Here is a 22,162-nt window from a genome sequence, read left to right on the forward strand (position 1 = left end):
AAGACCCTCCAAATTGTCATGCAGTAGTGACTGCACCATTTTACAGTCCAGTTGGCAGCGAGTCTTCCTATTTCTCCACATCTTTCCAACAACTATGAATTTCCGTTTTTTTTTAATAGTAGCAGTTGTAGTGGGTGTGAAATAATATCTCATTATGGTTTTGATTTGCATTTTCCTAATGTCTTAGGATGTTGAGCACCTTTTCATGTGCTTTTTGGCCGTTTGTGATGTCTTCTTTGGAGAAATGTTCCAATCTTCCCCATCCTTCAGTTAGGTTGTTTGTCTTTGTTTTGGAATTGTAGGATTTCTGTGTATTTTCTGGATGTTAAACTCCTCTCAGAGACATGGTTTCAAAATATTTTCTCTCATTGAATAGGTTGACTTTTCATTTTCAAGATGAAGTTGTTTAATGCACAAATATTTTTAATTTTGAGGAGGTCTCATTTATTTTTACTTTTTTGGCTTGTGCTTTAAAGTCTAAAAAAGCATTGCCTAATGCAAGGTTCTGGGAAGCTTCCTACATTTTCTTTAGGAATTTTACAGTTCTGGTTCTTATATTTAGGTCTTTGAGCCATTATTTGTATATGGTGTGAGGCAAGTATCCCCCTTCATTCTTTTGCATATGGACATCCAGTTTCTCAGCACCATTTGTGAAGAGACTGTTCTTTCCCATTTGAGTGGACTTTGCACCCTTGCCAAAAAATTAGTTTGGCTATAAATGTGGGGGTTGATTTCCGAACTCTCAATTCTATTTCATTGCTCTATATGTTTGTCCTTGTGCCATTTCCATGCAGATCTAACTACTGAGGTTTTGTACGAAGTTTAAGATCATGTGTGAGTCCTCTACCTTGTCTAACTTGATTCTTCTTTTTCACAGTGACTTTGGCTGTTCAGGGCCCCGAACCCTTCCATATAAATCTGATTGGCTTTTCCATTTCTGCAAGGAGCGCTGATAGAATTTTGATTGGGATTGTATTGAATCTGTAAATTGCTTTGAGTAGAATTGATATCTTACCAATATTTAGCCTTCTAATTTATTAATATGGATTGTCCTTCCATTTATTTAGATCTTCTTTGGGTTCTTTTAGCAAAGGTTTGTAATTTTCTGTGTACAAGTCCTTTACATCCTCGGTTAGATTTTTTCGTAGATATTTGATTATTTAATTGCTATTGAAAAGTAGAGTTTTTACATTTCTTTTTCAGATTGCTCATTGCCATCTATAGAAATATTAGTGATTTTTACGTGTTGATTTTGTCCCTTGTGTTTTGCTTTTTTTTTCTTTTCTATTCGTTCCAGTAGCTTTGCTGTGAAATTTTCAGGATTTTTTATATTCAGGATCATGTAATCTGAAAATAGGGCAAGTTTCACTTCTTCCTTTCCAGTTTGGATACTCTTTTTCTTGCCTAGCTCCTTAGGTTAGAAGTTCCAGTACAGTGTTGGATGACAGTGGTGACAATGGGCATCTTTGTCTTGTTCCTGATCTTTGAGGGAAGTTTTCAGTTCTTCACCATTGAGAGTGATGTTAGTTATGGGTTTTTCAAAGATGCCATTTATCATGTTGAGGAAGTTTCCTTCTATTCCTGGTGTTCAAGAGATTTTATTAAGAAGTGTTGCTAGGTCTTGTGTAATGACTTTTCTCTATCAATTAAGATGGTCATTTGCATTCTTTCCTTTGCTCTGTTAATGTAGGATGTTACTTTCTTTGTTTTTCTTGTGTTGAACTACCTTTGCATACGTGGGATAAATCCCACTTGCTCATGGTGTATGATTCTTTTAATGTGCTTTTGGACTCGGTTTGCTAGTTTTTGGTTGAGGAGTTTTTGTGCTGTGTTCATAAGGATATTGGTCTGCAGTTTTCCTTTCTGGCCTTGGTATGAGGGTGACGTTGGCCTCATAGAATGAAATAGGGAGTGATGCGTCCTCTTCAGGTTTTGGAAGAATTTGAACATAATTGGTGTTAATTCTTCTTGGAATGTTTGGTAAAATTCCCCTGTGAAGTCATCTGATACTGAGCTTTTATTTTTTGGGAGGTTTTTGATTATTGGTTCAATCTCTTGAGCTCTTCTATTTCTTCTTGAAGTAATGTAGGTCCTGTGTGTGTTTCTAGGAATTTGTCCATTTCGTCTAGGTTATGTAGTTTGTTGGTGTACAGGTGTTCTATTGTATCTTCTTATTACTTTTTACTTCTGTGGGATTGGTAGTAATGTTCCCTTTTTCAGTTCTGGGTTTTGTTATTTGTGTCCTCTCTTTTTTCTTTCTTCTTTTCTTTTTCAATCTAGTTAAAGGTTTGTGATTTTATTGATCTTTTCACAGAAACAACTTTGGGTTTTGTTGACTATCTCTCTTTTTTTATTCTCCACCTCATTAACTCCATGCTAATTTTTATTTCCTTCCTTCTGCTTGCTTTGGGTTTAGTTTCTTCTTTTTTATAGATCCCTCAGTTTTGAGGTTAGGTCTCTGATTTGAGATCTTTCTTTAATGTAAACATTTAGAGCTGTTCTCAGTACTGCCTTTGCTGCATCCCATAAGTTTTGGTATGTTGGGTTTCCTTTTCACTTAGCTCGAGATATTTCCTGGTTTCCCTTGAGATCTCTTCTTTGAACCATAGGATGTTTAAGAGTACGTTGTTTAATTTCCACATATTTGTGAACATTCTGTCGTGGCTGGAGAAGACACATTGGGTGGTCCTGCACGGGACAGCGTCCTGCAGGCCTCTGCTCTTCTCCTGGGCTTGGGCTTGCTGGAGACCGTAGGAACTCCCCGTTCACGTTGTCAGGAGCTCCGTGACTGTCCCCTCTGTTCCCTTTGGAATAGACCTGCTCCCGTCCTGGCTTGTTTAAGTGATTTTTGCAGGTCGTCCTTCTCCCCAGGCTGCTTCCATTTAATCCTTTTTCATACCGCTCCAGCCTTCTGCAAGGGGTTTCTCTTGCCCTTTGGGAGGGCAAGCCTTAGACGGGTTCCCCAGCTCTGAGACTTCCATCTGACAGATTGTCCCTGGCATGCATACCCCCAGAGTGCACCCAGGGCCAGCTGCTGCCCGTGGGACAGAGTCGGGGAGCCACGGCCGGAGGCCAGGCTCCACTCTGCGTGGGGAGGGGCCGCCCAGCCAGGTGCCTCTTCTGTGGCCTTTGAAGGTGCAGGCTGAGGCGGGGAGGATGAAACCCACCCGCCTGTGTCACAGTTTACAGGCATCTTCTTCCTGCCCCTCCTTGGGTGCTGCTGTGTCCCCTGGGCTCTGGAGGTTCCCAGTGGTTGATTTGGACGGTTTTTGCCAGTTCAGTTGTTGTTTGCATGGAGGGACTAATTCCTGGAACTTCCTACTCCATCAAGCACAGTCCTCTCACAATTATTGTTAAGTACAGTGATTCTCAAAAAATATTTTTTGCTCATCAGAGGAACCACGCTGTCACAGAAAATGTTATGTAGATTGCTAACGCACACCTTAGTAAGAGCTTCCCTGCCCTGGCGGCAGCCTGGATGTGGGACTGTGCCCACTGGGCTTCTCCTCCCACCTTTCCAGGTTGCCCCTCTGTGCTGGAACCCGCCCTCCGAGGAGCCGGGCCGCAGAGTCACTCTGCAGCTGCTTATCAGTTGCTCTGCTTTTGGGATTTGCTTTGTGATTTCTGGCTCCAAATTAGTATTATGTGGGATGTTGTGTGTGCCTGATGAAGCATTGATTGCATAGAACTGAAAGACAGATGTAAAGGGAGCTGAGTCCTCTCTGTGCTGTGAGAAAGGCTGTCTGTCAAGTAAAGGTGAGTGGCCCAGACAGGTGTGCGTTCTCTGATCTTGATTCTCGAAGTTCGTATCTTTGTACTAGTTTCCCTTTTCTTTAGGTTCGGTGTCTTGAAATGTAACCCTTCCCTTGTTTTTTGGCTTAATTTTATTTTGGTGTGCTTAATCTTATAAAAGACCTTTTCCTTTAGAACAAGACAAACAAACAAATCCGCAGAATTATAGAGCCAGAGGAATGGGTATTTTCGAAGGTGAGAGTTGAAAGAGTGAATTACATGTTTTGACCAAGTATTGTCTCAGAATGTGTAATAATTGTCTTGGGTGAGGCGTTGGTGTCGGGATAAAGGGGATTAAAGGTGAACTGAGGATGCGTGAAGGGAGAAGCACCTAGTTGGGGGTGGAATTGACCGGAGTGATGGCTACCTTTAACTCACGTCTCCAGGGAAGCACGTTTGACTTGGGAGCAGTGGGGAGTTGCCGAAGGAAACAGGGGAAGTCCTCTGGTATGAGTCGTCTGAAGTCAGATTTGCCTGCGTGGGCGGTGATGGTGTCGGGGCGGAGTGACCAAGCAAGCGTACTGCCCTGTGACTCACGTCCGGCTTCTTGCTCCTGGTACGTGGCGTTGCAGCTGCAGCCTGGGGCTCCCCGGTCCCTCGAAAGCTCTCAGAAATGTAGCCAGCAGCTATTTCTGCTTTATTCTCAGTAGCTCAGTTCTGAGGGCACTTCTCTTGCTTCCATCTTTCACTTGGTTTCTCCCAGTCCGAGGGGTCAGGTGTCGCTTCTCTTTAAGGCAGATTTCTCCGTCCTGTTTGCCCTCCCTCCTGTTTTGCACGTCTCCCCCTACCAGCAACTTCCGCATGGCCTATAGACTGGATCAGATACATTTTTCTCCTAAAGTGGGGTGGGGACTTCTTTCATCTTTCCTTCCTGTCTGCAGTTCCCCGTTCTCCTTTCTTCACAGCCTCATTCGTCATTGGTTCTCTCAGTAGCTTGTCTCTTCGTTTGCAAACCGAGGTCTCCACTCAGTGATCTGCCCCTCCGTTCACTCTGGAGGGTTCCACAGTCGGGCTGTACCCCAGCACTCCACGCGCACGTCGGCAGAGGTCACCACGTGCCTCCTGGTTGTCCCGACGTTGGACGCTCTTTGGTTTCCCCTCTTACTTGGCTTCCCTGTGGTGTTGGACGCTGCCTTTTCTTTTCCTCCTGGAACATTTTTTCCTTAGGCTTCTGTGTCATCCCTCACTTCGGATGGGCTCCTTGCTTTTGTAGACGGCAGGGTAGCTGAGACCCACAGTTCCGCCCCCTGTGTGTCAGTCCCAGCTCTGCTGTTGTTTGCGTGCTGGTCCTGGCTGGGTTGCCGCACTTCTAGGCCGGGGTGTTCCCGTCTGCGCAGTGGGATTTCGCTGAGATGTTCGTAGAAGCAGTGCGTGGCTCAGCGCTGCACTTAGCATTTGTTAGCTGCCACTCCAGTCGCAGGTGCCTTTCCCTCTGCGCTGGCCTGTCTTTCTGCCTGATTAGTACTCCATTGTCCGGTGGCCGCCTCTCCTGCAGCCCCACCTTTGGTGTTAACTCACAAGCCTCTTCTCTTCTGTTTGCCGACAGTGGTGAAATGCAAAATCAGCCATCCGTCTAAGAAATGAACCATCCTTCCCCCCTTCAGCCCTGTTCCTGTCTGTCTTTTCCTTTCCATTCCTACCACTCTTGGCTTAAACCAGGTCTTCCTTACTTTTTCCTGTGTTAGTAGTTTTTAAATATTCATCCTGTTTCTACTCTTGCACAGCCTTTCCATTGTCTCCACTGCTGCCAGAGTAATATTACTGTCATAATTATTATTACAATAAAATTGATGTTGTCTGTCTCTGCGTACACATCCTCCCGGGGCTACCTGCTGTCTGCAGGACGTCTGCGCTCTGTAGCATGGCTTTGCAGTTCTTTGTCCCCTCACTATCCTTCCCCTTGTTTGTTTTCCTTTTCAACCTTAGCTCTTGTTCCAGTCTGTTGGAATACTTAGCACTTTGTCCGAAATAACAGATTGTTTCATTCTTCCATGTCTTAATGCACGCTGAAATAACCTCTTCCACTTCTCTCCTTTCCTGAATATGCCTCGCAGATTCACAGGCAACTTTCAAGACTTCTGCCAGTTTGACTCTTCTCTCCTGGCTGTCCCCTAACCCAGCCAGGTGACTACTCCCTTCTTTATGTGCCCATATCACCCTGTCCAGTCTCTGTGTGTACATGTTTAACTGCACTTGATTGTTTCCCTCTCATTCTCTATTTCATAGGGACCATTACTCCTTATTAGTGGTTTATGTAGTACTTGGCACATGGATAGCAACTCAAAATGGTTGTTGAGCGAGTGAATAAATGTTGAACTCCATATGTATTGTAAAAAAAGGACAAGTTTGTCCTACATTCCGTCATATAGAGAATGTGTGGTATATATTCATTTTTACAGATATGCCACTGGTGCTTAATTGATTTGAAGTATTCCTGCTAAAATAGCCAACAGTATCTACAGGGCTGATGGACAGACATTCGCTGGTCTTCACGCCCTGTGTTCTTTAGGTGGAGGGAATGGACACTAGTCTAGTTGGAGGGAATGCCCACTGGGTGAGATGACTCACCCTGGCTTAGTTTCACGACCACTCCCACGACACGGGTGGGAGGGAGGCTCTGCCTCGTTTTCCCAGTTGGCATCGTGTAGCTTGGGCAGAGGGAACGGAAGCAGCTACTGGGCGGGAGTGCAGACAGGGGCGCAGACAGGAGCCCCCTCTCTTCACCGCTTGGAAGCTGTTGTTTGGCCTCATGATCTTCGCGCTTGATCCAAGGAGCGTCATGAGCTCAGGGTTTCCCGAGGGTGTTTGGTCGCTAACTCTGCCTCGTGGCTCTGCAGAGGCCACGTTTCCAGGTTCCTATAGAGAGGAGACCTCTGAGCTGGCATGGGTGCTCACTTCTCTTTTGGTGCCGTGTCCTCTTGAAGTTCTGCAACATGGCTCTGTTGTAATTTTTTTTAATTTGGTTAATTTTGGTGTTTTAGGCAAATACGATAATTGAGGCTGAGGGAGGAATTTTTTTCCCTTGGTGACTTTGCTTTTGTCCATTCATAATAAAACATGTATGATTATAAACCAGACTTGATGTCCTCCCACCCCTTTTAGATCTTTGCTTCTCCATTTCAGATGGTAGCTAAATGGAGGTTTTGAAGAATTTCAAGGAGATTTACTGATTAAAGTAAATGTTGTGAGGATCTTAAAGCCACAACATCATATTTGTGCTTTCTCTGAGCACAAATGGAATAAATTAACGTTTATATAAAAGATAAATTTTAGGTGTTGTAGTACATGATTTAGAAGCACAGGCATTTTCGTAAGGATAGAAATTTAATGTTCAGCATTCGTAAAGCCTTGTGATTCTAAAGATCTAAATACTGTATGCTTGTATTATTAGAAATGTTAAACTAGTTTGATGATTAAAAGCACTGTATATAACTTTAGGTGGCATATCCTCGTAATACTGGAGTCATTGTGTTGAGACCACCGTTTCCTGTGTGTTTTGTGACTAAGCATTCAGTCAGTCTGCGCATGATCAATAATTAGATGGTTTCTGACTTCATCTCACACCATTATACTCGTCACTCGAAGCCCGCCTGCCTCTGTCGGATGCTATGAAACACTCAGAACTCCGTAAAACTCTCAGGGGCTCGCCAGCTCGGGGAGACGGGCTAAGGCTCACGGGCCTCCTGTTCTCTTTGCTTTGTGCTTTGCAATAGAGCTTTTTCTCTCTTAAAAAAAAAGTACTACATATATGTTAAAACAGAAAACATCATGACAAAGAATGTCTTCAGTCCACTTTTATGAAGTTCTGAGTTCAAAGATTTCTATTCTTCTGGCACTTGAACTACCAAATGTCTTTTTAGACCTTGCTGGTTATTTAAAATCCTGCGGTAAATTAGGATTTACCCAGGAGAGGGTGTCAAGGTTGAATGTGGGCTCAGCAAGCCCCGAGGTCAGAGTGGTGAGACCTCTGGGAGCCTGGAGGCGGTGCCTGGTCACGGGGGGCGGTGCCCGGTCACGGGGGGTGGTGCCCGAGCGGGAGGAGGCGGTGCCCGAGCGGGAGGAGGCGGTGCCCGGTCACGGGGGGCGGGGCCCGAGCAGGAGGAGGCGGTGCCTGGTCACAGGGGGTGGTGCCCGGTCACAGGGGGCGGTGCCCGAGCAGGAGGAGGCGGTGCCTGGTCACGGGGCGGTGCCTGGTCACAGGGGGCGGTGCCCGAGCGGGAGGAGGCGGTGCCCGAGCGGGAGGAGGCGGGGCCCGAGCAGGAGGAGGCGGTGCCCGGTCACAGGGGGTGGGGCCCGAGCGGGAGGAGGCGGGGCCCGAGCAGGAGGAGGCGGTGCCTGGTCACAGGGGGTGGTGCCCGGTCACAGGGGGCGGGGCCCGAGCGGGAGGAGGCGGTGCCCGGTCACGGGGGGCGGTGCCCGAGCAGGAGGAGGCGGTGCCTGGTCACGGGGCGGTGCCTGGTCACAGGGGGCGGTGCCCGAGCGGGAGGAGGCGGTGCCCGAGCGGGAGGAGGCGGGGCCCGGTCACAGGGGGTGGTGCCCGGCCACAGGGGGCGGTGCCCGAGCGGGAGGAGGTGGTGCCCGGTCACAGGGGGCGGTGCCCGAGCGGGAGGAGGCGGTGCCCGGTCACAGGGGGCGGTGCCCAAGTGGGAGGAGGCGGTGCCTGAGCCAAGCGGCCTTGGAGAAACCTCCCCCGTGCTAAGGCGGGCAGCAGGGTGGCTGGGGGGCAGCATTGCTCCCTCTGATCTCAGCACAGGTAGCCCCCTTCCTCTTTACCGGCCTTTACCTGATCTTCCCAAATGGTGAGTTTGCCTGAACGGCGAGTGGGGCGTGCAGCAGCTGGCTGGTGGCCTGCGATGGTTTTTGACCGTGTCACTCACCTGGCTCTTTCCTTGCTCAGGTTGTCAAGGGCACGGTGGTGGCCTTCCCGGGATTTGACGAGCGCGCTGACGCAGAAGCTCTTCGCAAGGCTATGAAGGGCCTGGGTAAACTCAGAAAATGTGAAATTTGTGTTTTCAGACAAAAAGTCATTGATTTGTAGTAAGGTTGATTTTAGAATATTTTGATCTGAAGTTTCTAGAGCGGAAAGAGGCATCAGCATATAAAAACGTATTAATGACTGTGCCGCCTAGTCTGTGTCTAGACGTGAAGAGGAGGTTAAACCCAGCTTCTTTGCTGTGGGGCGTCCCGCTTTCCCTGGGCAGCAGCCAGGGTGGTGAGCAGGCGGCCCTGGGCGCCAGCCGCTGTGCGCGTCCCTCTGCTCAGCTCACCCAGTTCTCCTGCATCTGACTCGCTTTCCCGCCCCCAGCCTCCCTTCTGGCCACTGAGAACCTTTCGTGCGAGGGTTTCCACCCCTGCTGACCTCTGCTCTCGGTGCCCCCGTGCCAGGGCCTTGTGTGGGGATTCGCCTTTTTCACGCTCAGCAGCGACCAGCCGTTCTGCATCCTGGACATCTGGGGAGGGTCCCTCTTTAGCAGGGTTAGGTGCAGGCGAGACCTTCCCTTGGTGCCCAGCAGCCTCAGCGGGCTGACCTCACGGGACCCCTTCACGTGCTCTCTGCCCCGGCTACCCTGGATTGCCTGCGTTCACGAAAGCCCTGCATTTCCCCACAGCTGAGGTTGTCCTTCCTTTCAAAAGCTCGACCTTCTTCCGTATATCGCTGCTTGTCAAATCCTTCCATCATTCAAGACAGTTCAGGTGCCAGCTTGTCCACAAAGCTGTTCCCAAACTCCCTTCCACCTCGTATCAGCTAAGGGAACCTCTGCGGGACCCCATTTGGCGCCTGGACCTGCCGATGTGCCGTAGCTCACGGTGGTGTGCTTTTGTATTTTCCATGCTGGCGTGGCTGTGCCTCGCAGCCAGGATCTGTCTTTCTCCTCTCAGTCCCTTGTAACGCCTACCACATGGTGCCCTGTCAGTCACAGTTATTTAAGTAATGACTTCTGTGAAAAACTGTGCACTCAGTTTTTAAAATGTCAGGTGTATTTTTCCATCTACTTCACTATTCATCTAATAACAAATAATGGAAATACAGCATTTTATATATTATGCGCTTAAATACATATGGTATAAATGTAATTTTATTAATGTCTTGTCATCTCATGTAGCGAGATAAGGACCCAGAGTGAGTGGGGGGCAGGTTCCAGAGGTTGGTGGGGGAGAGGGGCCGTCGGCGGTGGGAAGTAAGGGTCTCGTGTAATTGCAGGCACCGACGAGGAGGCCATCCTGACTCTGCTCACGTCCCGAAGCAATGCTCAGCGCCAGCAAATCACTGCGGCTTTTAAAACTCTGTTTGGCAGGGTAAGGCCACACTTCTCCCAGGGTGTATTGTGAGAGCGGCTGTAAATTTTAAGACTAACCTGAAATAAGTGGCTTTGCTTTAGATTTAATGTCTAGTAAAAATGATTAGCTTTCACGTCAAAAGTTCGTTCCGGGCTGCAGAGTTCCGTTAGCCCATGCGCCTTCCTCCTCCTCCTCCTCCTCGGAGATTGCACTCACGTAAAGATCGCAGGGGTCTCCTTAGCGTGCCTGCCCGGGTAACAAGTCTGCACTCTCTGGACAGGACCTTCTGGATGACCTGAAGTCAGAACTGACCGGAAAGTTTGAGAAGTTAATTGTGGCTCTGATGAAACCGTCTCACCTTTACGACGCCTATGAGCTGAAGCATGCACTCAAGGTAAAAGGATGAGTGGAAGGAAGGTTTCTGTCTTGAGGAATATTATTTTGTTTTGGTAATTGTTTCACCTTATTTTTTTATGTTTAAAAATATTTGTTTGAATTATTTTACTGAAGGTTGGTACGAAGACAGGTATGTTGGAGGCAATAAGGAGATCAGGAGAAAGAAAAAATTACGACTATATCATTGAACTGTTTATAATTGATAATGCTGGCTATTTAAAACTTTCATATTTTATGGCTTTTTATATTTTTTCATGCCTGTTTTCGATTTTGAGATGTGTTTTAAAACTGTTACAAATTAGGTATTTTATTTTTTAAAACTGAAGCTTGCATGATTGAGGAATAATATTTCCATTAAAAAGGAAAGCTTCAGGGAGAAGTTTCAAGATAAATAATGTTTTCTAATACCTTTTCCTTCTTTCCTAGTCTTCTAAACACTAAAAACCTAAATACTCACAGGAAGTAGCTGATAAACTTTCTGTAATTGCAATTGTAGCAAACAATGAAATTTGTACTCCCCAGGCTGATGTTTGGAATGTTGTACAAATATGACCGTACTGAATCTTTTGTTTAGACTTGCGGAACAGGAAATAGCTCATCCTTAACAATAAGATTTGGAAAGGGCAAGTTGAGGTTTAACAACAAGGAATTAAGCTCAGAGATTCTCACTTATGGAGTAGAAGCTCTTTCATGTCTTAGAATGTTTTACTTTTAGGCTGTTCAGAATTAAACTGATCATATTACAGATTTACACAATTATGTTGTACACACACATGCAATAAACACTTTTTTATTAGACAAAAAGGAATAAAATTGCCTTTGGAGTGAAAACTTACTTGCAATGTTAGAACTCCTGGAAAAGAAGACCAAATTATTTGGATAAAATTTATGTAGTTGTGCAAATTGGGTAAAATCTGTTCTAGGAAAATAACTTTCCTTTTAAACTTACTGACTTGACTTCTCTGTTAAAAATGAATCTCCACACAGGGAGCTGGGACAGATGAGAAAGTCCTGACCGAAATTATTGCTTCCAGGACACCTGAAGAACTGAGAGCTATAAAACAAGTTTATGAAGAAGGTAGATGTGTTAAATTGTAATTTCCCCTTCATAATCACCACCATTTCTTTCATTTCTCTAAGGCGTATCTGATATAGGAAGAAAACAATATAAGATCATTAATTGAAGGTATGAATGAATGAATGAATGAATGAGTAAGCTACATGTCAAGCTGTTTTTCTCCTTCAGGAAGGAAAAAACCTATAACTATTTTTAGTTTATAGAAGCTGCTGCTGAATACATAATTTACTTTGGCATAAGATTTGTAGTTAGTTTAGGGGTATGCAGGTTGTCTCTCTTTCATTAACTTTAAGTGGCTTTTCTTCCTTCAACAAGGTGCAGTTTTATGTTAGTAGAAATTCAGAGTTTTAAAAGTCACTTTTTTGAACCTGGGAAAAGAAATTAAATGCTTTTCTAAATCAGAGTTGATAGAAACATTTGGTTAAATGTGTGTTGTCTTAGTAAATGGCAGTGCTTGAGCGTTCTACATTCTAATTTTTCTTTTTGACATGCCTTGCTTTTTTTAAAAAGTATTTTTATTGAGGAATCTTCACACACATACATTTCATACATGGTGTACAATCAGTGGCTCATAGTGTGTTCGGCAGAGTTCTCATCATAAGAGACACGGAAGATGCATCTAACAGCTCCTGTCTATAAGTAGCGTGCTGTCTGTTTGGAGTGAATTGACTAAAAACAACTGCAACAGTTAAAGAATAATAAAATTTAAATTAAGATCAAATACCAAAAATGTTCAGTGTAAGCATTTGTTGAGAGTGAGGCAAGGTCATCGCCATGCACGTACTTAGGGAAGTCTCCGTGCTGCCATCGGACACCGGGCGTTCAAAGATAGGTGAGATTTAGGTGGGCGGGGAAGGCATTTAGGTGTGCAGGTGGGTAGGGAAGGTGTTTCGGTGAAGGGGCCCATTGGCGGCTCTGGTGTGGAAACTGGACTGAGGAGAACGTTTGGGGCATGGGGAGAGCTGAGCTTGGCAGAGGATGTCAGCAAGCCTGTCGTGGGAGAGAAATGTAATATGCGAGGTTCGGTGAGTTGTGGGATGGTTTTGTATGACCGGATTACAAGTTGGACTTGTCTCCAAGGCTTTGTGAATTGTGACTGAGCAGTGGAGTGTTGAATCAAGAGACCAGTTGGACAGCTGTTTGCTTCGGGAGGTAAACGAGGCTCTGTGTAGTTAGGTCCCAACCTGGGTGCAGAAGGGGGGAAGAGATTAGACCAGAGAGAAGAGGGGTATTTGATAGAATTTGGTGCTTAATTACATTAGGTGATGGAGTAGAGGAAGGGAAGGTTTTGTATTTGGGTACCTGGTTGAAATAAACATTTAATTTTTGGGCCTTTTAAGATAGAAGTTTCAGGCTGTTAAAGTTTGTGTGCTTTCAAATAGTGGTTAGATATTTAGCTGCCTTAGAGCGTTCCCTCCTTTCATTTGATAGCAGCTGTTTGAGTTCGTGGAACGTGCTTGCTGGCTCTGTAGGTCCATATTCTACCTTTTCCTCTGACCTGCATGTGGAAGAGGTGCAGACAGGTGGAGAGGCTTACCTTGAAATATCACCGCTGCCTCCCAGTCAGCCGTATTTGCTGGAGAGGAAAAATATCTTAGGGGAGGGAATGGCCACCACCGCAGAAAGGAGACTCAGGGCCTTAGAGGAATGTAAGACATTTGCAGGAGAGCAAAACAGAGTTTTAAGTTATTGTTTGTTGTACCTAAGAGACTTTCCAGTACCATCATGCATCTAATAACTACATTGGCTGAGAGAATTTTCAAATCACTGAATCATGATTTAGGCTTGAATCCGGTGCTTTTGGGGGACTTTAATTTGTTTTCATCCGACATCCCACTTAAAGCTCTTGTCTTCTCACAGACTGAGTAGAGAATTAATGTTAATCCAGTAAAATATTTATTCCTTTATGTGTCTTCCATTTGATTAGCGGGGGGAGGTATCTTTTTTAGCTGAATGGAACTGTAAATAAGCGTGAAATTATGCTCTTGCAGAATACGGCTCGAGCCTGGAGGACGACGTGGTAGGAGACACTTCCGGGTACTACCAGCGGATGTTGGTGGTTCTCCTTCAGGTACCGGGGAGACTACTTAGAGCTTGCCTTTAAAATCTGAAGCTGGCATGGCCGGAATCTATTGTAAAGGTCACTTTTTAATCATTTCTGGTGCTTGCTGAATTCTGACTGCAATCTCTGACAGCTCTGGCTGGAAGCGCTCATGTGTGTTTCAGAATACCAGGCTTAAACTCACAGGTGTCTTTTGGATAGCGCTGTCCTCTTCTATCTAAAGAATTTAACATCAAGAGGGTCACATTGGTTTTGGTAAGCACTATATGCGAGGGTGAAACTTAGTAGAAGTGACAGGATTTTGGAAAAATGCTGCATATTATTCCTAATAGAAAAAGCTTTAGGTACATTACCATCAGTTTGAAGCATTTTGTTTTTTTGGTTGAAAGTGGTCATGTAATTCAGTGATGTGACACCCTGTTCTTTATAGGCTAATAGAGACCCTGATGGTAGAGTTGATGAGGCCCAGGTGGAGCAAGATGCTCAGGTGAGTGCAGCCGACACGCGATGGATTTACTGTGATATGCCAGTGGGCAAAGAGCCAGTGGTATTGAAAAGTCAGGACGTGCGCTGTGGTAGCCTCTAACAGTACCCTTAACTAAGAGTCCCTTCCAAATTATAGGAGCACATAAGTAGATTTCTCTGATTTTGATTTGAATAACAAAATATTTATTTTAGCCCAAAGCTGGAATGAGATAAAATATCATTATAGTGAGTTCCACCTAGAATGATGCCTTTCTGTGATTTTTGAAACATTCACAAAACGAGGATTTAATTAAAAGGCATGTATCATTGATTCCATTGCCACTGAAACAGAAGGTCTCTTCCCAGGAGCAGATAAAGAAGAAAGAATGTTTTTGCAGTAAACGGTGTTTTATTATATAATAGATGACAGATTATTTTAGACTTAGGAAATTTCTTAGCATTTTCACTTAATAGAATTCTTAATAGAATTGTATTTTTGTTAGTTGTTTTCCAGTGACTCCCAAATCAAATTTGCTCTTACATGGCTTTTAAATCCCGATATGATCTCAGTGTAGTTTACAGAGTAATGTAATACAGGGGATAAATATTAGGAAATTTGGTAATGAAGCGATACTTGGATTCTTGGTCTAACATATCTCAGCCCTTTTTGTCTCTCTGATCATGTTTTAATTAAGAAAATACATAATTTTTATTGTCAGTCATATACCATTGAAAAAGGAAGAGCCATTTTCATGCTTCTGTCCAGCTGTTCTCTATGAAACATCCAGCGGATGTGATCTGCCTTTGCTGATAGGAAAAATGAGAGCATTATTACTTTAGGTGGGTTAATAGAATGGCTTCAGAATGCAGTTGTCGCCTAGTTGAAAGAAAAAGGAAAAAAAATAATGCTTATTGAGGGCTCAGTGTGGTATTTGATTCTTGCCTTGCTGCCGCCTTATAAAATGCCATCCTATTACATCATATTTCTGTTTAAATCATAAAAACCCTCCATAGTTCCTGCTGTCCTCAGATAAAAGTCCGAGCTCCTAATCTTCATTAACTTATGCCTCTAGTCTCTGTCCTATGTGCTCTCTCCTTGTCCCCTCGCCCATTCACCGGCCTCTTCGAGAAGCAGTCCTCAGGTGCTTTTCCGGCTGCACCCTCCAGCTCCCCAGTGAGAGCCGTGTGCCTGTCACGGGGAAGGGGAGACGTGCCACCCCGGCTTCCTGTCGCAGCCCTTGGTGCCTCGTCACAGCTGCCTTCCCAAGACACACTCACCTTTGTTTGTTGTTCAGTTTTCATCTTCAGCTCCTAATGCGTAGTTGATGTTCAGTAAATAACTGATAACTGAATGGTGCATAACTCTAAAGAAGAGGGATCATTTCCTTTTTATAGATAAGGAAACGGAGGCACAGGGATTTGAGAAACGAGCCCCTGAGCCCCCGTGAGTGTGTGGTGGAGCTGGGACTCACTCCTTCCTCGGCCTGTCTGGCTTCAAAGCTCTTTCTCTTTTGCTAAACAAAATCCTCAGTGTTCTTGGCCAGTGATCCCTCCCTGTCGCTTCTTCTGCCTTAAACAGAGGCTGGACGCACAGATCGAGCTTTCATCTGCCTTTGTGAAGGGAAGGAGCCAGAGCAGCCCTGCAGACCCCTTTTCCCAGCGTCACTGTGGGGATGGATGAGCCTTGCTCTCCAGACGTTAGCAGGGGTGGCTCTGCCTGTCCCGCGCCCCTCCTGCCCAGGCGCTCTGCGTGTCCTGGAGCGGCCAGCCCACGGGATCGGCTCTGCCGGCCCCCGATCACCATGGCCAGCCTGCCTCAGAGTGCAGGAGCTCGTCTCCCCGCAGCCGGGTGCTGAAGGGAGGCGACCGGCCAGAAAACAGCGCTTTTTTCTTCTTTTACCTCACTTTCATTGATTTCTCTCTGAGCCAGAAATTTCACTTCTCAACATAGAATGTGTCCGTGAGTCCCCTGGGGATTTTGTTATCCTGCAGACTCTGATTTGGTAAGCCTGAGTCCTGGCACCTCTCTTCCAGGGGCCGTGTGTCAGTTTTGTGTTGGGCAGCGGGCGTGACCGCTCAGTGTCCTGAGAGGGAAACTTGGTGCATCTGCGAAGTGCCTGGGGGAGTTACTCAGTGTCGCCCGCGTAGATTCCAGGCCTTCCCGAGCCCAGGAGCAGCCCAGTGTGTGGCCCTGGGTATTAGTCTCTGATTCTTTAAATCTGTTCGCGTTATTAATTAGACCTGTTGAAAAGAGTTATTCTTTCAGTGTTATGAAAAGGAACGCACAGTTGCACATTGCTCTGAGAGCAGTAGACTGTTATCACTAATGGGAATTTAAGATTTTTATTGAGAGTAGGCTGAGACAGTAAAGAGCCCTTTCATAAGCTTTTGAATTTTTTTCCCTGCTAAGTGGATTCCTTTTCTTTCAGGGGTTTGATAAGCTACAGGAGTCATCACATGGGAACTGAACATTTTGTTTACAATCCACATTACTTTTTAACATTTCTTTTACTGTGTTAAAACTGATTTTACATTCTCCTCCACCACATCCAGTCTTTGGGGAAGGAAAGTGAGAAAGAAGGGAATCAATGTTTATTGAGCACCTCTTAACAATTTTATCATCTTTTGGAAATGTGAAAACTTTTCACAGCTGACTGATGAAATCTCAGTTATAAAGAGAAAATACGGAGTTTACTTTTTATGATGTGCTGTTTACCTAGAACCAGCGGGACAGAAAACACAGGCAGCTTAGCCCCTAGACAAATTCTTTCCCAGTCTGTGCATGAGGTGTGAACAGTGAGGCAGTGGCACTTCCCCTCTCAGACCTTTGCTCCTGAAAGATTGTAAGTTATGACAGACATTTCGGGAACACTGAACCTTGCCGTTAATTATGTCCTGTTCTTCGGCTCTGACCCTTAATCTACTGTGGGGCGATTCAGTGGCAAGCTCCACAGTCGCTCCGTTCTCAGTGGGCGAAGTAAGAAACATTAGAAACAATATTAAAGTGTGAAATGATGAATCTGGTGAGTTAGTGTCCAGTGAGTGAGAAACAAGTGTGATAAGATCTAGGAACTGAGATGAACGGGTACTTCACTGACCAAGGTTGAAATGTTCACAGGCCTTATTTCAAGCTGGAGAACTGAAATGGGGGACAGATGAAGAGAAGTTTATCACCATTTTTGGAACACGAAGCACATCTCATTTGAGAAGGGGTGAGTGAAGAGATGTGTAAGGACAGATGTTTTGATTAATTTTGGAAGTTCATGAACCAGTTATGCCCAAACACCTGTCACACAGCAGGCACTTAATGAATAAATGCATGTTTGTCTTTCTTTTGGTGACCCTGAGAACACTCGGGATTCTCTTTGCTACTCTTGCAGCTGTTACAGCACTAGAGTCCTCATCCTGCCCTTGGCTATGGGAGGGTGCTGGGGAGGTGAGGGAATCGGCCTCTCAGGCGTTACTGTCATGTGCAGACCACAGACCAAGCATTTCCTCCAGGCCAGTGGAGTCCGAGTCCTTACCTCTGGTTTCCATCACACTTGGGGCATCAGCTGGGATTGAGCTCAGTGGTTAGCAGTGGAAAACTCTCCTCAGAGTAGCTTTAAAAACTAGGGTTTATTTCCGTAGGTAGGGTTTCTGTAGCTGGTTTGGCCAAGCCTGGCCGCCTTTTTTTTTTGCTTACTGTCCCAGTCACAAGATAACTGCTGTGTTGCAAACATACCAACCGTTTCCATGGAAGGAAGAAGGGGGGGGGGGTGAATTAGTCATAACTCTCACTTTTTATCAAGAAAGAGAAAGCTTTCTTAGAAACCCCTCCAGCAGGTTTCCCTTGATGTCTCCTTGGATTTAACTAGTTCCGGGGGCAGGGGAGTCAGCGAGAGCACTCAGGAGCCGTTGCCTAGCGCTGGGCACGGGACTCTAGTTAAACAGTCGGGGACCTGTCAGCGGGGAGGAAGGGGTGTTTGCCTTGGTGGGACATCAGTGGTCAGAGCAGACCCCTCCTTTGGGAAAGGGTGGCTTTGATGTACTTAAGTAGTAACCTTCATTTTTCCAGTGTTTGACAAATACATGACTATATCTGGATTTCAAATCGAGGAGTCCATTGATCGGGAGACTTCTGGGAATTTGGAGCAGCTACTCCTTGCTGTTGGTAGGTAATTTTGCAATAAATATAATATTTAGGATGATGAGAGCTAAAGTATTTTATACAGTGGAGGCAACAGCTAATAATAACCACTGATTTCTTTATGAAAAAAGGAGTTTGGCATGAAGAAAACCCCAACATTTCAATTAAAAAGATCTCTTTTGATGTTGAAAATACTTGATTTTCTGGTTAGTTCATCGAATCCAATGGAGATACTAACAGAACAGTTTAAAAATCATTTTTGAGCTGCATGAAAAATGTTACTGTTTCATTGTGAACTTGTAATGTTGTGGACAAATTTCTGATACCTCTGAAATTTTAGAATTCTTTTGAATACAGTCTTCTTGGCTTTGAGGCAGACTGAGGTATTGGCATCTAGTTTAGAAAAGAATATCTTTGATGTAATAGAGGATGTGATGATTGCTTTCATATTAAATAATTTGGAATTTTATTTTAGTTGAGTATTCAGAATGATCTGGGAACACTGGAGAGTGGTGTGTGACCAGGTGACTGTAGTATTACTTACGGTTCAAATCCAGGCAGGACCAGCAGCTGGTTCCCAGTGGTCCGAGCTGTCATTTGGATCTGAAGTGAATCTCTATCTGCTGCTGGTTCCAAGTATTGGTGTTGAGCTACAATATCTGTGCTTGTTGTTTTCTGGAGAATAAGCCAGAGACGTGCCTGAACCAACACTAAAAGTAGCCTTTCATTTAAGCTCTTATTTAAATGAACTAGGAAGCTTTTGGATAGCACTTCATTAACAGAATGCAACATAGAGATTATAATATGTTATTACTGGTGGCTGTTTTTCTTAAGCATTGGAAAAGGGAGAATTAAAAACCTCCACGATTCAAGAATTCTGTCTGAATGATATTTTGTGTAGTAAGGGATTTTCATGCGATAGATTTTCTGAAGCTAAGCAGACTGGTCTAAGCTCTCATCACCTGCGTTAGCGTCTGCATGTTTAGGAAGTTACACTTTTCTGGTCTCAGTTTACCTGCGTGTGTCTACTGAAGTGGCTGAATCTTGTGATGCCCTCCCTATGTGTATTATGGATTTTAAAGAGGAGGGAGAGAGTAACTGGATTAAGATTACAGGGGGATAATCCAAGATTTGTCAGAGATTGGATAGAATAGAGCTTTGTGTTATTTGCTTGAGGTACATGGAATGAAATCCTCCAGGGTGTTTGTAGAATTTATTTGGGACAAGGGGCTGTGGCACGATTACAACTCAGGATGCCAAACTGCCATGTCAGAAAAGTGCTCCGAGAACTCAGGGGCAAAGAAAGGACGTGGCCCTTTGCCCTACGTGCCATTCTGTGAAGAACTCAGAGCTCCGGGAAAGCTGAAGCCCGTGTCTTAGAACATACGTGGTGAGTGAGGAGGTCAGATCAGCTCGCAGCCGAGCGGTGCCTTCTCCTCTACGAACTTTTGGTGAAGCAGAGTTATAGGCATGTGGTAGGTTTGGATTTTTAATGATTTAATCCTTTTCATATCATCATAGCATCTGACCATTTTATTGTTTATTTTCTTAGTGAAATCTATTCGAAGTATACCCGCCTACCTTGCAGAAACCCTCTACTATGCTATGAAAGTAAGTGGACACCTTGAATCTTCTATCTGATCCGTCTTTCTGGTTTTCTCCATCTGTGGTCATGTTTTAGATGACAGGCTTCAGGGTTTCTTTTTTCTTTGTTGTTATTAAAACAGGTAGCTGGATTACACTGAATTGCTTGCTTGATTGATTCACTCCAGCTCAGGGGCGTTTTGATGATTATTTGAAGGTTTTGAGCAATATGCCTTTCTTTCTCTTTCTCTTTTCTAAAGGGAGCCGGGACTGATGATCATACCCTCATCCGAGTCATCGTTTCCAGGAGTGAGATTGATCTGTTCAACATTCGGAAGGAGTTCAGGAAGAATTTTGCCACCTCTCTTTATTCCATGATTAAGGTAGTACCGCTTTTCTCTGTTATGTTCAGAAAGCCAACGCTGACCAGTCTATCACATGCAAGATGTGACTGGAGAACACGATTTTTGTGTTAAGATGAAAATTCCAGTGTGATGAGTTGAGGGGTGTATCGGCCTGTGGTGTCCCCTGAGGTGGGACTGCAGCTCCCAAGGGCAGCGGCTGCGGCTCTTGAACTCGGAAGCATATTGAGCAGTGACCACAGATGCTCAGCAAACCCATGATGATGATGTATGTGTTCTTTCTTTTATCAGTTCCCGCTATCTTTGTTAGTTACTTTCTTTCTTTCACACTGCTTTTTTCTTTGTTGTATACTGTCACCTTGCCCTGGTATCTGCTCACCGTTCTTAGCTTAGGAAAGAACCAACCAAAGATCACTGTCATTTTTGCCCTTTAAAAGCAGGGGACTCTGTGGCCTATAATTAAGTTCAGGTTAAGGTGTTTGGCTTTTTCCCTTGTATTTTTGGTAAAAGGCATTGTGGGCCATGTGCAACACCTGATTTCAGTGGAGCCCGCTTTCAGTTTGCACGTGTGGTGTGGCTGGGGTGAAAGGTGCCAGCTTGTCCATGGCTCTGGGCTGGAAGCGTTAGTTCATCGTGCATGGCAGGCTGTGAGGCAAGAACAGGCACTGCGTGTCCTGCCGTTGGGCAAAGCTGTCCTCGGAGGTTAGTTCATCGTGCATGGCAGGCTGTGAGGCAGGAACAGGCACTGCGTGTCCTGCCGTTGGGCAAAGCTGTCCTCGGAGGCAGCTCCAGCTCTGACCCTTAGCCAGGCACAGGTCATAGGATAGAAGTTCAGAGTTTACGTAGGACGCTTGATCTTAGCAGGGTTGGAAAGCGACGCAGGCCCATTTCTTCGGTCTCTGGGCTGCTGGATGAAGGGTGCCAGCAGAGTCTTTGAGAGAACTGTAAAGTTAGGAAGTTAAACGTGATAGGAAACTCCCTGTCTGACGTTGCTAATGAGAAAGTCACTCACAGGTTACCCCCTTGGGAGAAAATGTCATATGAGTGCTGTTTGTTGTTAGGATTTTAGTTCTTAAAAAATGTCCTTGACTCCTTTGACTCATGGCGGTTAACCAAGAACTCGTCGTTTCAGAGCGACACATCTGGGGACTACAAGAAGGCTCTCCTGCTGCTGTGTGGAGGGGAAGACTGAGAGCCTGGTGATACCCGCTCTGCCTGCCACCGCCGCCTCTGCTCCCTCCCTTCGCACACTGCGCACTATTCATGCGCTAGTGCTTGACACGTTGCCGTATTCACACAAGCATGCTAGTGACCAAAGCGTACATGTCTTAGAAGTAAAGCGTGCCTCCGCTCTGAGATGTTCAGCTGAGCCCTTTCTGACTATGACTGTTAGACGACTCAAGTGTACTTACGTTATTAAGCCTGGAGTCTGGGCCATGCATATGCACCCTTGAGAGGGCCAACTGCTTAGCCTTTTTATACAACTTCATTTATATTAAGTTGATAACTGTGTTACCTTAATCAGAACATTAGCCTTGAAATTATGAAGTGTTATTAATCAAATTTGCTACTCAGTTAAACCTGCAAAATCATGGCAGTTGCAGTCAAAAGATTAATGAAAAATAAACATTTCCTTTCCCCTGAGTTGTGCATATGTGTATGTTTAGAACATTGATTTAACAATGATATTATCTTTTTTTCAGGCCATTCAGTTGACAGTGGTATTAGTTGAGAACTCATTTACAGCTGTCTCGTTGGGTGTTAAGCTTGAACTGCAACCCATAAACTGAATTTCTCTCCTCCAGAGAATGGGCTGAGAAAAGGCTGCAGGGCCCTGTGTTATCTGCAGCATGTTTAGTTGGGTATCAGATAAGGTGATGCTTATGGTGCTAGTTACTTAGCAGAAAAGCTGATTTTGTAACTTAACCTGAAAAATCAGTGTTACCTTTCTTTTTCCTGTTATAAACTTGTTTTCCCTATTTACCGTCTGCCACCTTCTTTGAGATAAAAAGGCA

The 22,162-nt window shown here is 45.0% G+C and overlaps 1 protein-coding gene across 2 annotated transcripts in view; it reads left to right on the forward strand.

The window, feature by feature from the left end:
- Positions 1 to 21,791, forward strand: part of ANXA5 (annexin A5) — a 30,255-nt gene extending 8,464 nt beyond the window's left edge. Inside the window, exons 1-12 of one of the 2 annotated variants that reach the window (XM_077140165.1) lie at positions 8,573 to 8,591; positions 8,690 to 8,774; positions 9,995 to 10,089; positions 10,352 to 10,465; positions 11,455 to 11,545; positions 13,537 to 13,616; positions 14,038 to 14,094; positions 17,191 to 17,284; positions 18,130 to 18,225; positions 19,754 to 19,812; positions 20,046 to 20,168; positions 21,280 to 21,791. In XM_077140165.1, coding sequence (XP_076996280.1) covers positions 8,589 to 8,591; positions 8,690 to 8,774; positions 9,995 to 10,089; positions 10,352 to 10,465; positions 11,455 to 11,545; positions 13,537 to 13,616; positions 14,038 to 14,094; positions 17,191 to 17,284; positions 18,130 to 18,225; positions 19,754 to 19,812; positions 20,046 to 20,168; positions 21,280 to 21,339 — 957 coding nt within the window. In that variant the 5' untranslated portion in view covers positions 8,573 to 8,588 and the 3' untranslated portion in view covers positions 21,340 to 21,791. Of the gene's footprint in view, positions 1 to 8,572; positions 8,592 to 8,689; positions 8,775 to 9,994; positions 10,090 to 10,351; positions 10,466 to 11,454; positions 11,546 to 13,536; positions 13,617 to 14,037; positions 14,095 to 17,190; positions 17,285 to 18,129; positions 18,226 to 19,753; positions 19,813 to 20,045; positions 20,169 to 21,279 lie in introns of those variants that run through there. The other variant, XM_077140164.1, reaches the window with a different exon arrangement.
- Positions 21,792 to 22,162: the final 371 nt, after the last annotated feature.

This window comes from Tamandua tetradactyla, chromosome 22 (genome assembly GCF_023851605.1).
Source record: "Tamandua tetradactyla isolate mTamTet1 chromosome 22, mTamTet1.pri, whole genome shotgun sequence".
In the NCBI taxonomy this organism is placed as follows: Eukaryota; Metazoa; Chordata; class Mammalia; order Pilosa; family Myrmecophagidae; genus Tamandua; species Tamandua tetradactyla.